The 15,953-nt window shown below is 43.5% G+C and overlaps 1 protein-coding gene across 1 annotated transcript in view; it reads left to right on the top strand.

Annotated features, from left to right (window-relative positions):
• Positions 1 to 15,953, top strand: part of DNAH8 (dynein axonemal heavy chain 8) — a 358,510-nt gene that overhangs the window by 267,916 nt on the left and 74,641 nt on the right. Inside the window, exons 81-82 of the mRNA XM_075554113.1 lie at positions 3,279 to 3,481; positions 14,193 to 14,266. Of these exons, the coding sequence (XP_075410228.1) occupies positions 3,279 to 3,481; positions 14,193 to 14,266 (277 nt within the window). The remainder of the gene's footprint in view (positions 1 to 3,278; positions 3,482 to 14,192; positions 14,267 to 15,953) is intronic.

The raw sequence follows: 15,953 nt of genomic DNA, 5'->3' as shown, positions 1-15,953 counted from the left end.
TCTAGAGTAGGAAAACCCCTTGTTTTCATTGGAACGAATGTGAATATCTCTAAGCCATCGTCGTAAACTGGGAATCTGTGCCACATGAATAGAACAGTTCCCTGGCAAATACGAATCTGAAGGGTTTGTGAGCTCAAATATCAAGCAAGATTTACTTCCTCTATCTCTCTGTGTGAATATCTTACAAGGTACAGTACACCAATGATACGAAATCAACTTCAAAACATTAAAGGGTGGTGAAAACTAAATGGTGGTAAATTAGGTATAACAAGAGTTTTGCCACTGTAACCATTTTTTACATGCAATTCAGAGACATTAATTCCATTCGCCATGTTGTGAAACCCCCATCACTCTCTGTCTCCAAAAGTTTGCTCACCCCAACCAGGCACTCAATACCCCTTAATTAATAACTCCTTGCTCCCTGTTTTTCCCAGTATAGTAACTACTAGTCTTCTTTTGAGATGTTTGCCTATTCCAGATTTTTTTCTATATTGTTAAGTGGGATATAGCCAGTATTTTCCATTCTATGCCTGATTTATAGGAGCCCTGGTGGTATAGTGGTGACATGTTGGGCTGCAATCCACATGGTCGGCAGTTTGAAACCACCGGCAGCTCCTTGGGAGAAAGACTGGACTTTCTACTCCTATTCACAGTTATAGTCTCAGAAGCCCTCAGGGGATCGCTATGAGTCAGCGTTCACTTGATGGCAGGGAGTTTTTGTCTTTGTTTGTTTTTTAATCATTTTACTGGGGGTTCATACAACTCTGATCACAATCCATCCATGCATCTATTGTGTCAAGCACAGTTGTACATAGGTTTCCATCACCGTTTCCAATGTATTTTCTTTCTACTTGAGCCCTTGATATCAGCTCTTCATTTTTCCCCTCCTGCCCCCTCCCTCCTCCCTCATGAACCCTTGATAATTTATAAATTATTGTTATTTTGTCATGCCTTGCACTGTCTGATGTCTCCCTTTGCCCCCTTGCCTGTTGTCTGTCCCCTGGGAGGGGGTTATAGTTAGGTCATAGTGATTGACTCCCCATTTCTCCCCCCACCTTCTCCTTCCCCTCCTGATATGGCTACTCTCAATATTGATCCCGAGGAGTTTATCTGTTCTGGATTCCCTGTGTTTCCAGCTCTTATCTGTACCTATGTACATGCTCTGGTCTAGCCAGATTTGTAAGGTAGAATTGGGGTCATGATAGTGGGTGGAGGAGGAAGCATTAAATAACCAGAGGAAAGCTGTATGTTTCATCGGTGCTATACTGCACCCTGATTGGCCCGTCTTCTCCCCATGACCCTTCTGGTTTTTTCTCTGGGTCTTTGATGCCTGTTACCTGATCCCATCTTTTTATGCCTAATTGATTTCACTCGGCATGTTTTCAAGATTCCTCCTTGTGGGAGCATGATCAGAATTTCCTTTCGACTTGTGGCTGTATTATATCCTGTTGTGTGGACAGTCCACTTTTGCTATCCACTCACCTGTTGGCGGACACGCGTGTGTTCCTGCCTTTCGGGTGTTGTTGGTGATGCTGCAGTGAGCATTCCTTTAGCAGGATCTGTCTGCGTCCTTGTCTTTCCAGTCTTTGTGGTGCACACCCAGGAGTGGATCTGCTGGGCCATGAGTCAAAAGTGACTGACCATGACAACTCTTGAATGTTTACCTTATTGAGGAACGGGACAATGATTTCTACAGCAGCCGCACCACTTAACCATCCCACCAGCAGTACAGGGATTCTGATGATTCCACATGTTTGCCAGCCCTTGTTATTTCTTCTTGTGCTGATAATAATCTCTCTCGTGGCTGCGATGTGGTATCACCGTACTTAATATGCCGGCGACAGGTGGGATTCTCCCACCTAAGACTAAAGAGCTGCAGGGTGCACAGCAGGTTGACCTCTGTCATGCACTGGAAGAGATTCCAACTGAATCCCCAGCACCGAGATGAAAGCTGGATGTGTAGCAGACGATCAGTATTTGCCCAAGAATGAATGTGCACCTGCAAATCATAATTATTACTTCTGAATGGGTAACTGCTTCTCTGAAGTTGTTAGACTCAGCAGCTATGGGAGAATCATTGTTTAAAATAATAACAATAATAACTGACATTTCAGCGTAGGTATTTCTTTTTAAAATTAGACACTTGGATCAGCTGACTTGTAAGCTCTCCTTCAGATCCACAGCAGATGAATTTGTTCCTAGGTTCGCCCTGCTCCTTGTCAATGCCGATGGTCAAACCCGCAGGATGTATTTACAGTCATCCAGGAATAGATACCCTGGACGTCCCTCTCACACAGAGAGGCATAATGGACGAGGATGGTTGGTTGTCCGTTTGCTGACTGAAACATGTTCTTATTTGTTGGTGCTATTGCTGAGTGTCACCATGTCAGGTCCGACTCATAATTCCCCTGTAGAACAACCCCTCCCCAAAGTCTTGCACCATCCTCAAAATTGTTATGTTTGAACCTAGGGGTCCTCAAACTTTTTAAACAGGGAGTCAGTTCTCTGTCCCTCAGATCCGTTGGAGGACCGGACTATAGTTTTTTAAAAAAACTATGAACAAATTCCTATGCACACTGCACATATCTTATTTTGAAGTAAAAATCCAAGCGGGGCAAAAATACCCGGCGGGCCGGATAAATGTCCTTGGTGGGCCGCATGTCACCCATGGGCCGTAGTTTGAGGACGCCTGTTTGAACCCGTTCTTGGGTTCAGTCCATCTTAGTGAGGGCCACCCTCTTTTTCACTGACCCTCCACCAAGCACGTTGTCCTTTTCCAGGGACTAGTCTCTCCTGACAGCATTCCACAATGCTTGAAACAAAGTCTCACTCTCCTCACTTGTAAGAAACATTCTGGCTGTCCTTCTTCCAAGACAGATTGATTCGATTTGGTGTGATGGATTTATTTCATTTTCTTCACTAACATTATAATTCAAAGTCACCAATTCTCCCAAGTCTGCCTCATTCAGCATATGAGGTGACCAAAAATGCCGTGGCATTTTTACCTTACTTGTCCTCAAAAGTGCTCTCTATGCTTCTGGCCATTATAAAGAGATCTTTTGGAATAGATTTGCCCAAAGCAATACATCATTTGATTTCTTAACTGTGGCTTCTACGGGCATGGATTGTGGCTCCCAGTAAAATGAAATCCTTGACATCTTCAGTTTTTTCCCCTCTTATCATTGTGTCCTTGTAAGTACTTAGAATTGGATAGAATTTTCAGAAATTTTCAGAAGTTCAGAGTGAGTTTATTTTCGTTGTCTTGCGTTCATTTCTAGATCTTGGTGCCCGGATCGCACTGTTTTTCAAGCAAGAAAATACATTGCGGATTCTTTGGAAGAGAAGTACACAGAACCAGTTATCTTAAATCTGGAGAAAACTTGGGAAGAAAGTGATACACGAACGCCCTTAATATGTTTCCTCTCCATGGGCTCTGATCCAACCAATCAAATTGACGCCTTGGCCAAGAAGCTGAAGCTGGGTACGATCAGCACTATATGCAACAGAACCAAACATCTCTGCTTTTAACAGGATATTTTTGCCCTTTATCATTGCATAATGGATTCTTAGAAGGATATTTATACAATTGTGTTTAAAAACATATTTAAGACCTCCTTCTTTGAGGCCTCCTAGAGCGCAGGCGCAACAGAGCTGTCTTTCTGTGCAGAGAGGGATGCACGCACCTCTCACATACTGGATGTTCTGGCTGTTTGATTTTAAGCCGTAAGCAGATGACCAAACTTCATGGATATCTGATTAGCAAAAAGGAACACCCAGGGGCAAATTTTATTGCCATTGCTCTTTATAATTGAAAGGCATATTTTGTCACACATTAAGTCACTATTGCCATTATTTCATAGTAATTTGATTTGTTCGTGTTTTCATTCACTAACTTTGTTGTTCTCTTTGTAAGTTTTTATTGTGAATTGAGTGGCTTTTTTTTCCACAGTAGATTTTTACATTCAACAATTCGTACACATTTTGTTTCAATTCATTCATTGTAATTCCTCAGGGTGACATCACTCATCCCTACTCCTCCTTATGTTTCCTGGCTCCATTCGCCTCTCTTCCCTAAGCCTTCTGAACTCTGCCCCTGGATAGATGCTGTCACCTTGATCTCAAATGGTTCCAAGGTGTGCACACTTCAGTGGGGTTTCTTGTACCTTTGTAGACCTGTCTATGTCTTGACTATGCATTGAGCTTGGTCCATTGGGGGTTGGGGGGTAGTGGGGGGGCAGCCACCAGCAGGGTGGGTAAAGGTGGGGGCTGACCACACTTCTGATCACCAGGAGAGTATACGGAAGGTGGGAGGATCCCACCTTTCTTGTCCACAGCTGCCTGTGTTTCAGGCCTCGTCTCAATGGAATGCAGTTTGCAACCATTCAGGAGGGTTGCCCCACTTCAGGTTCGCTGCAATGCACCCGTTTGTCTCCCTTCTTGCAACTTTGGTCTAGCTTCTCCTCCTCATCAGTTCTCAATCCATTTCTTCATCACTCCCCTCTGGTGCTCGGGGTTCCAGGATATCATCCGTATCCTTTTCATTTGATCGCTCCCATATATTTCTGTTGTAGAGGGTCTCTGCAGTGTGGCTGCCTCGCTCTGTATCCTGCTGGAAGTCCATTCAATAGTTTCCTGTTTTAGAATCAATGTACAAGGTTCTGTGAGTCCAGATTCTGTGAGATGAATACCACCAAGCTGAGGTGGTATTACAGACTTCATAGCTGCACAGTCTACAGGGGGCACTATATCCAAGCATCGCAGGGATGATATATGAAACCTGATCTTTAAAATTAAATCATTATCTACCAGGTGGGGAAATAAGAGAAGGGAAGTTTTTCTAATCAGGGGGTGGGGGTGTACGGGGTGGAGGTGGGTGGGAAGCAGGGCCGAGAGTCATAAACACACTGCTGGAGAAGTAAGGAGTCACTGGGACTAAAACATGGGGACCTCCGTGACACTTTGGTAAGACCGAGCCATTCTGTAGGAAGCGCTACTTACCAGCTCTGCACACCTAAAATTTGAATACCACGGACTTGATCACACCTATCATCTCTGATCTCTATGTACCTTCATGCATTCATTTATGTAAGCTTTATAGAAGTGATCGATTGTGAATCACTAAGCCTACTCTGAAAGAAAACCTACATTGAATATAGTCAATAGTTAACATACGCATGTTGTGTCCAAGTATTACATAGAGATCCTTCTGGACTGAAATTTATTGTAAACCGTCAGCTATGGCAGCGTGGTCTACGCTCATTCCCGCTTTCCTCAGCTTAACTTTGTGATCAAATGTTCAGGTTCCGTTGGCAACTTCTCACAGTTAAGTCTCACAGTTGTTGGGTGCTGCCGAGTTGCTCTGTTTGAGCACGTTGTTGCAGCCACTGTGTAAATCCATCTCTCTGAGGGCCTTCCTCTTTTTTCCCGACCCTCTTTTACCAAGCCTGAAGCTCTTTTCCAGGGACGGGTCCCTCCTGAGGACATGCCCAAACTGTGTGAGGTGATGTCTCGCCATCCTCGTTTCTAAGGAGAATCCTGGCTGTACATCTTCCAAGACAGATTTCTTCATTCTTTGGGAACTCCATGGCCTTATTCATTATTCTTTGCCGACTCTGTAATTCAAATGCATCAGTTCTTCTGCCTTCGATATTCATTACGGGTTTTTTCATGCGTATGAGGTGACTCACAATACCATGGCTTGGGTCAAGCACACCTTTGTCTTCCGAGTGCCAGCTTTGCTTCTGAATATTTTAAAGACGTCTTGGGCCCCAGATTTGCCCCATGCTGTAGACTGTTTAGTTTCTCGACTGCTACTTCTATCTGCATTGATTGTGGAATCAAGGAAAATGAAACCCTGGGCAACCTCAATCCTTTCTCTGTTTATCATGATGTTGCTTATTGGTCCGGCTACGAGGATTTTTCTTTTCTTTATGTTAAGCGTAACCCATAGTGAAGGCTGCGAACTTGGATTGCCATCCCTAAGTGCTTCGAGTCCGCTTCACTTTCAGCAAGCAGGGTGTGTCAAGGGCAAACCGCAGGTTGTTGATGAGTCTTCCTCCGATCCTGGTGCCATGTTCTTTTTCATACAGTTCAGCTTCTGAGATTATTTGCTCAGTGTGCAAATTGGGAAATTAATCAGGAAAGAATGCATCGACTTTTTTGGTATAGGGGATCTATGTATTCTTTCTATCTTCTTTCGATGCTTCCTGTGACATTCAGTATTCTCCATGCCACTGTTGTCACTGAGTTATCTCCGACTCACGGTGACCCCGCGAACAACAGAGCAAAACCCTGCCCGGTCCTGCGCCAACCTCACAGTCGTTGTCCTGTGTGAGCCCCTTGCTGTAGCCACGGTGTCCATCCATCTGTCCAGGGTCTTCCTCTTCTTCAATCCCCCTCTATTTTGAGTTAAAGTGTAAAAAAAAAAAAAGCTGTTAAAATGAAACTCTTATGCAGGCAGAATGGCATGTTAGTCTAGTCTCGGATCTGGAATTTCTTGTTTGGCTAACAGAGCATCATAAAATGCTCAAGGTCAGTGGAGCTTCTGACCCTCTGGAAATGCACACATGTACCATAGTGCATCGCCAGAAGAATAAAGATCTGCAGAGCCAGTGACAGGGAGGATCCAGGACGGACTTAAAAAAAAAATCATTATTGGGGCTCTTATAACAATCCATACAGCAGTTGTATCAAACACAGTTGTACATATGTTGCCATCATTATTTTCAAAACATTTTCTTTCTACATGAGCCCTTGGTATAGGCTCCTCTTTTTTCCCTTCCTCCACCACCTTCCCACCCTCATGACCCCTTGATAAATGATAAAGTATTATTATTTTCAATTTACACATCTGCTGTCTCCTTTCCCCCATGTTTCTATTGTTTGCCTCCCTGGTGTGTGTGTGCGTGTGTGTGTGTGTGTGTTTATTCGTCGATCATTGTGATCAGTTCCCCCACCACCACCACCTACCCCCTACCCCCATGGTATCGCTCATCCCACGATTGTTCCTGAGGGGTTTATCTGTCCTGGATTCCGTGTGTTGAGAGCTCTTATCTGTATCAGTGTGCATGCTGCGGTCTACCCAGATTTGTAAGGTAGAACAGGGGACGAGATAGTGGCAATGGTGGTGGGGGTAATTAAAGTAGAGGCATGTTGTGTGTTTTGTTGGTGCTATACTACGCCCTGGCTGGCTCGTCCCTTCCATGTGACTCTTCTGTGAGGGCATGACCAATGTCTACAGATGTTGCTTCCCTGCTGGATGGCCGCTTGGTTAACTTCAAGCCTTTAAGGCCTCAGATGCTATAGCCAGGCATCATCAGCTTTCTTCACCACATTTGATTATGCACCCATTTTGTCTTCAGCAATCGTGTTGGGAAGGTGAGCATCATGGAATGCCAGGTTATTAGAGCAAAGTGTTTTTGCATTGAGAGAGGAGTTGACTAGGGGCCTAATGTCCATCTGCTACCTTAATACTTAACATGTAAGTACATAGACCTATATCCCTATCATTATATATATATATATATATATGTATATGTATATATATATATACATGCCTATTTTATACCTCTATAAATGTCCTTTGCCTCCTAGTTCTTTCCTCTATTTCCTTTAACGTTCCTCCTTTCCCACTGTCATGTTCAACCTTCATTCCCTCTACCATTCTTTAATTGGATTGTTTTCTTGTTGAGGTGTTGAAGTTTTCTACACACTTAAAAGATTCATTCCTTGTCTGATATGTTATTGCCAACAATTTCCCCCAGTTTCTAGGTTTTCTCTTTAGACTCTTTGGTGAAATGTTTGATGCACATGATTATCTCATTTTTAGGAGGTCATGATCATCTAGTTTTCCTTCTGTTATTTGTGTCGATATGTTTTCATTATATGTTAATATATTTATGCCCCTACGTGTCCCCCTATTTTTTCATTGATGATCCTAGGTTTTCAAAGTCTTCGATCCATCTTGAGTTTGATTTTTGTATATGGTATTACGTGTGGGTCCTGTTTTATTCTTCTGCAGCTGGATACCCAGTGTTCGCAGTACCATTTGTTTAAAAGACTCTTCCCCATTAAATGCATTTTTACTCATGTTTGACCTTCGTTGAATATCTGTAATCCCTCTCCACCCCGCTGCACTGGATGAAACCCCACCAAGTATTCTACACCCTCCTTGTCATTGATTTTTTTGATTCCTTGATGTTCCCTCGTCCCTGAGATTGTTGACTCCCCCCTCCCTTTCCCCCTCTCTCCCTCTCCCCTGCCCCCCCTCAACTGTGAAACCCATTGTTTTCTCCTTGGGGTTGTTTATCTTGCCTAGCTTATATAGATAGACATGAAAACAAGGAATAAGAAGAAGAGAGGAAAAACAGGGAGCGGAACCTATAAATAGTTCCAGGCCTGTCTGCTGACCCTTATGTATGTTTTCTGATCAAATCTGATGAGCTGCCAAGCCCTGCCCTCCGAGTCAGACGTCTATTTTCAGGATTCCTCTGGGGCTTCGTGGCTTTGCTCTCCTTGATGCTCTGTTTCGCTCACTTTGAGTTTCGCTCTGCTGTGTGGGGAGTGGTGGTGGTGGGGGGTTGTTAGACCAGGCACAATTCTCGCACTGTCTAGTGCTGCAAGACTGACTCTTGAATCTTCAAGACTTAATCTGAGGGCTTTCAAATCCCACTTGAGTGGCCCTTGCCTTTCATTTCCTCTCAATGCCTTTTGGAGATGATTCAGCTAGCGATTCCACAGTAACGCGAGAGGCGGGGTATGCTCAATTGGATTTTTAGAGGGAAACGGCAGAATGCTGCTAACTGGTCCTAGTCAGAGTGCCGTGAGAGACTCGAAGGAGAGAGTTTCTGCACAGAAGCACTGGGAGCCCGGTGGGTGGGGGTAGCTGAGAGCCTCACTGGAAGCTTGGTGTGAACTGGGTCTAAGAGGAAGGATGGGGGTGGAAATAGAATTTAAAGCGAATGCCAGAACAAAGCAACCAATATCACACATACATAAACATACGAATGAGAACATAGGTATTATTACAGCATAAATAGGGGAACATTTAAAAATACTGAAAGAAGGATATTTAATTAGATATTTATTTTATATTTATTTATATATAAATTTATATATTTATTTATTTATAAAGAAGGATATTTAATCTCAGGAAATTGGACAGGTTTCTAGAAAAATTAAAATATGTAAATGTATCTCCCAAATATTGAAAAGCCTCTAATAGAGAAATGAATAAGCAAGATGAGAGAATGAGAAGTTTAAAAACAATCACCCTGTGTGCATAAAAGATTTGTGGGAGGGTCAAGTCTCTTACATTTTTTGAAGGAATTTCAGATGCTACAATTTGTTCCAAAGCATAGCAAAGGGGAGGGTGTGTTTTTATTGTAAGGGGAAGGCATGATCCTAATTTAAAAAAAAAATAATAACCAACATAGTAACTGCTCAAAAGAAAGAAAACCAAAGGTTGATCTGGTTTATCATGGTAAATGCAGGAGTCCTGACTAAAATACAAGTTGGAAGAATTCAGTGTAACATTAGAAAAATGATATCCATAAGAGTATAATCACAAGCCCTGACCAAGGAGGCGCTCCTGGGAGAATGTAAGAACTATACTGAAGGCTTTTTCTTCTGCCATTCTGCTATTGTACTGATAGACACTAAAAGGATATTTGATACAAATTCCACATTTAGATCTGACTTTTGGGATGTAAGAACAGATGATATTTTAAAAATATGACAATGAATATGAACTGAAAACAACCATATTCTACTTAGTGATGAATGCCCAGACACATACCCACGAAAGCCAGGAGTTAGATAAAGCTGTGTGTTCTCGCCTCCATTATTTAGTACTGCTGTGGAAGAGCTCGCTGGTGAATTTGAAGACGCATAAATTAAAGCTACAACTATCGGAGAAGAGAGACGAAATCATCATTGCTCTCAGGCCATGGGATTGCCTAACTGAAAAAAACAGAAATGAATCAACTGAAGAACTATGAGCCTTAATAGGCTAGTTCAATAGAGGGAATGGTCATAGCATAAATATTCAAAAATCAATAGATCTTTCTTGTAAAATAAAATAGAAATGCCCATTCGTTTGGGCAATCCAAATAAACAAAGCTGAGAAATCATTTTTAGATGTCCCACTTGAAGAGAAGTAGACGACTTGAGACATAAATGCAAATTAGAACAAATGGAGAGTTAAACCAGTATAAAGATTCAGTACTACAAAGATGTCAATATTTGCTAAATTAATCTATAAATTGGGCATGAGTCTAATTGAAATTCCAGTGGCATCTTTTTTTTTTCTAATTGGATAGAGGGATCTTCCATCATCTAGAACATTAAGTGGATGTGAATAGCCAAGGAAGGATGAGAAAGAAAAAAAAAAAAAAAGAATTGGGGGGCGGGGGTGGGGTTGGGGAGAGAGGTACCAGCACCACCAGAGTTTTAAAACTTTATCAACAGGCAGTCATTGAATTATCATGGAACTGGCCCGGATTAAGTAACCAGATCAATGGAGCAAAATGCAAAGCCCAGAGTTCGATTCTATCTAATAGGTTAGCATCTGATAAGGTTCACATTGCTAATCCTATGGGGAAGGCCGGTGGGGCCGTGGGGGGTGGTGCAGGGAGGGCAGACTAGTTGGTAAAAGGTGTTAGGATAGCAGAGCAACTGGAGAAGGAGGCAAGAATTCTACATCCCATTAAACCCCAGACGAATTTCTCGATTGATTACGGCTGAATCGTAGCTTACCTAAATGATAAATGGAGGAAAGGTGTTAGTGAGTCCTTTACATCTTGGGGTGGCTCAAAGTTCTGTAAATGATGATCCCAGGCTCCAGAGCCAGAGGGACAAGCTCATTTGTATCAAGTTTTACAATTTCTAATTTCTGCATGCCAAAAGTACTATAGGCGCCCTGCTGGCATAGTGGGTAATGCGTGGAGCTGCTAACCTCTAGCTCAGCGGTTTGAAACCACCAGCCACTCTCTGGGGGGAAAGATGAGGTTTTGTATTCCCATAAAGAGTCCCAGTCTCAGACACTCACAGGGGCAGTTCTATCCTGTCCCATGTGGTCGCTATGAGTCACAATGGACTCGATGGCAGTGTGCTTTATTTTTCTTGGATTAACAAGACGGTAAATAACACCAAGACACACAGGAACATAGGAATGCCGATCGGAAATTGCAGCAATTACAGGCTTTTAGCGGGAACCGCTGGTATTCCTTTAAATGCTTTGTCTTGACTAGTCTAAGTGATGAGTGCCTCCTAGCCATACACTAAGTGGCAGACATCCAGATTTAAATGCGGTCATGTTTAATCTAATGTTGTTTATAGCATGGGAAACAAATGTACCAAAGGGTAGTGGCCAAATGAACAAGGACACATTAGCATGATGGGACACCAGGAAACCATTAAAAATGATGTTTTCAAATGCTCGTTAATGGCAGTAAAATGTTCATGACCTTCAGGATTAGAAACTAGAGACATACAGCAGCATAGCTATGCAGACGGGTATTATAAATGTGTGTACAGTATGTACAATATAGTTATATAATATCAGAAGACTTCAAATGATCTGTGTGTGGCAAAGGGAAGTGGAAAGAAAACAAAAGAGAATGCTCCCATGAACTCTTTGCAGCCTTCTTGTAGACACCTATGTATAAAACGCACATACTATTTTCCATATAGGTAGCATGAACATCCCAGAGTCAAAAACCCTTGGAGCCAGATGCATCACAATATTAGGATTTCCTCACTTTTGAAAGGCACTACTCTGTCTGGGATGTGAGGGACTTTAGCAAAGTCTGGATCTGCTCTCCTTGATAAACGGAGGGGGGGAAAGGGGAAGCCGTCCAGGGTTTTATTCAGCTCGAATCAACGATCAAATGTCCATAGAAGCAGCAGCCCAGAAAGCAAGCCCCGTTTCATTGGGAAAATCTGCGACCTCTGAGCAGAGGAGGGGCAGGCTCTGGCTGAAGTTTGCTAGATTTTTCTCCGAGAAGAACAGATGATCAGGGGCAGAGGAGGAAGGGAGGCCACTTTAGGGAAGCAGTTACAAGAATCAAGGCAAGAAATGACGGAGGGTCCCTTTGACCAGTGAAATAATCCATGGGAGATGTTGAAATGTGGGCCGATTCTGGATACGCCTGGAAGTTGCTGGCAGTTAAGTTGACCCCCAAATCATGGGGACCCCCCCCCCATCACAGAGGTCTTATGTCAGCTCCATAATCAGTTATAGATCAGACTGTTGTGCATGGTAGGATTTTCATTAGCTGATTTTGGGGGGAGTAGACGTCCAGGCCTTGCTAGACCATCCTCGAAGCTCCGTTGGAACCTGCGCAATGGCCTGGCAACACACAAGCCTCCACACCCACAGACAGAGGATGGACAGAGGCTTTGTCCCAGAATCAATGGTCTCCTTGGGAAAGGCGAGAATTTGCCTTGTGAACAGTCCCGGCCTCCCTGTTTTGAAGGGCCGCCTCTGACTTTCTCTTGATTGCCTGGATGAGACTGCATTCAGGTGTTAATACTTTCTGTCCTTTTACCCAAACGTTTCCAAAAGAAGAGAGGCTCCCTGCCTCTTTTACATTCCAGAGGCTCCACCTACCCTCCCTCCCTTACCTCTCCTCCCTTCTCCTTTTATAGGTGGGCTAGCATTCTTCCCAGGTACCTGTAGCAGTGGTGCCTGAGTCACAGAGCTTTTTAGGAAAATCCAACTTCATTTACTAGCCCGTGGTCTATTGCAATTCCTGTTTCTCCACATGTTGCTCTTCCATCCTCAGTCAGAAGAGCCATTGCAGTCTCTCCCTGCGACCCCGAGTCCCTGAGTAAAGTCCCAGACAACCTCTGTCCACTAACCACATGGTCCAGATAAATGGTATTGACGACCACTTTCTCTTTGGTTGCTGACGCAGCTTACTTCCCATCCATCCCCATGCTTTACACCCTCTGCCAGCAATTGTTAGCCCAGCCTCATTGACGAAGCATGGCACCTACTGCTGAGGTGCTAAGCTCATCCAAAGGAGCCCAGGTGGGACAGTGGCCAAGAGCTTGAGTGATAACCAAAAGGTCAGTCGTTTGAATCCAGCTGCTACACTTGGGGAGAGGCAGTCTACTCTATAAAGATTACAGCCTTGGGAATCTATGGGGTGCTTCTAGCCTGTCCTATTGGGCCACTAGGCGGCAGAAGTGGAGTGAGTCACCCTTTGACTTCCTTTCCCAGTGCAAGAAACATAAAATTCTTCAAGAAAATTCGGGCCCATCAATTAATTTCCAAATGCAGATTCATGAGTCAATTCATATGTCAAGGCCCCAGTGTGGTCTTCCACCTGGGACATCGGGTCCTGAGCAGCGGCTTTTCCCTTGAATTATAAGGACACTCTGGAGTGGTGTCCATTTGTCGAGGGCTCCATTCCAAGGTGGTGTTTCATCTGAGAAGCAACGGAAAAGTGGGTCTTTGACAGTTTGCCCATGAATGTAACCCTCAGACGGCTGAGTTATCTTTGAATGCATCTCAAAGAGGTGAACAAATGTACAAACAAACCCAAAATAAATGAAGAGCCCGACATCTCAAAAGAATAAACGAAAATTTAACCTCTACAGATGCAGCTGCTAAGAGGACAGGAGGATTCAAAAGAAGACATATCCACCTCCCACCCACCCCCCAAAACCCCACTGCTATGACGTCTATTCCAAATTTATAGTGACTCCATATAGGGTTTCAGAAGCTGTAAATATTTTTAGACGGTGGCCTCATCTTTCTCCCACACAGCAGCTGGTGGGTTTGAACCACCAACCTGAAGCCATCGTTCCAATACTTACACAACAGCACCTCCTGGACTCCTTAACTAAAACCTACAGAAAACTCACAAATCCTCTTTCCTTCTAAATATCTGTGATAGCACCCTAGCTTTCTCACCCACTGTCCGTCTTTGTCCTCATTATCACCACCCTCCAAAACTCTCTCTCAAATTCCACTCTGATGCCTTGGGTCCGGCCCAGTTGTCTGCTCCACTCATTTCTCTGATCAACACAGGGAGACTGGGCCTGTTTGAACAGCGGGGCTCCTTAGAAGTAATGGAAGGAAGAGGGATGTTGTAACTATTCCGAAATTGACCCTTTGGGGGAGGTGCGTCTCTCCTAGTGCAAAGGTGACATTTCATTACAGCAAGCCCTCTCTTTTGTTACAGAATGTAGAACTATCTCGATGGGGCAAGGGCAAGAAGTGCATGCTCGGAAGCTGATTCAGATGTCCATGCAGCAGGTATGTAACAAGGGCCAGTTGCTCCTGAGGCATCCACGCTGCTGTTGCCCCTCCATCCATCAGGCCTACCTGGGAGCATCACAGTGAGGGCGGGTCCATTCGCTCATCCTCACTTTGATACTGTATTAGTCTGGGTTCATTAGAGAAACAAATCCACAGAAACTCAGATGTATGAGTTTTATATAAAGGGTAAGTGCACATCAAGAAGACATCCCAACCCAATGCTGCCCAAGCCCACAAGTCCAACATTCACCCATATGTCCAACACCAATCCACAGAGTCCTCCTCCATCTCACAAAACACATGCAATGATGCGAACTGCAGGAGGAAAGCCGAATCAGTGAGTGTGTAAGCATCTCAGCACTGGCAGGGGTCTCCACACGGCTGCTCCAGCACCCGGGGCTGCATCAGGGTAGGTCCATGCAGCTTCTCCTCAGGGATGTCTTGCAGGAAGTGAGCCTTGCCAGCTAAAGCAGGGAAATGGCTAAGGCAACTGCACCCTGGTCCAACCATCAGAAAGCGAGACACCCGAGAACTAGAAAGGCGAGGCTCACCCAGCCATTTATCTCCCCGTCCTTCAATGAACCCCACATATGTTTATTGGCCAGGTTGGCACAATAAATTAACTACCTCAAATACCCAGTCATTATTTTCCAATAGTGTTTGATAATTAAAGTCAGCTTTCAAGTGTCCATGGGAAACGTCTAAGCTGTGTCCTCCTGGCATCCCCTGGGGAAGCTTGTTCTGTTTCTCATAGTATACACTCCATTTTATTTTCACTAACTCCTCCCACCCACCCCCACCCCGGACTGTTTGATAGACAGGTTTATAGCTCTGGCCATCTTAGGATTTCTCATCAATATCAATAGATTGTACTTAAGAAATGACAGATTGAGATGGTTACATTTCAATTTTCGGGTGAAAGTCAACCTTTCATTCTTCCAATAATGGACCATTTAGGTCAAACTAGAGATATTTGAGGATGTTTTTGTCCAATGTTGATGATGGTTTTCTATTGCAAATGGCAGACTGAATTTGGATTGCTAAGAAATGTGTTCCATCACACCTCATATAAATACCCAGGACATTAATTTCCTTGAAATGCTCTGCAGATAGCAGTTTCAGCTGTGATAAGAAACGGCCCCATTTATAAACATAAAATAAGATCTTGGCTTATTTTTAGGCTTTTGATCTCATAACGTTCAGAGCAACTTTTCAGCTAGCTCTTCCCTGGGAATTAATGACTAGAGAGGGTTAATGGGCTAAAAGCTCCGCGTGGGTCATCAAATCTTCCCTCTAGTCATTAATCCTCAAATGTCCTAAGCCTGAAACTTTGCCACGTAATTAAATTCAATAAAATATCGTATTTAATTTATCTATATATGCATATCAGAGCAATTATATATAATTATTCTGATTTGGATCAAATGTTTTCCTCTATTGAGTGATTTGATGGGTTTAACTTTGGGACTTAATAATTTCTTTAATTTCAATGAATGAGAAATTCTTTTAAATTTAAGTGTTGCATTCACACTAACCTTCGGGATACTAGCTTTTATCATTTCTATGAAAGTTCTGCTTCTCAAAGTGAAATGAGGAGGGAGGGGGAAATGAGGAGCTGATGCCAGGGGCTTACGTGGAGAGCAAATGTTTTGAGAATGATGAGGACAATGAATGTACAAATGTG

The sequence above is a fragment of the Tenrec ecaudatus genome, chromosome 7, assembly GCF_050624435.1.
Source record: "Tenrec ecaudatus isolate mTenEca1 chromosome 7, mTenEca1.hap1, whole genome shotgun sequence".
Classification (NCBI taxonomy): Eukaryota; Metazoa; Chordata; class Mammalia; order Afrosoricida; family Tenrecidae; genus Tenrec; species Tenrec ecaudatus.
This window is presented reverse-complemented; position numbering and strand designations above follow the sequence as displayed.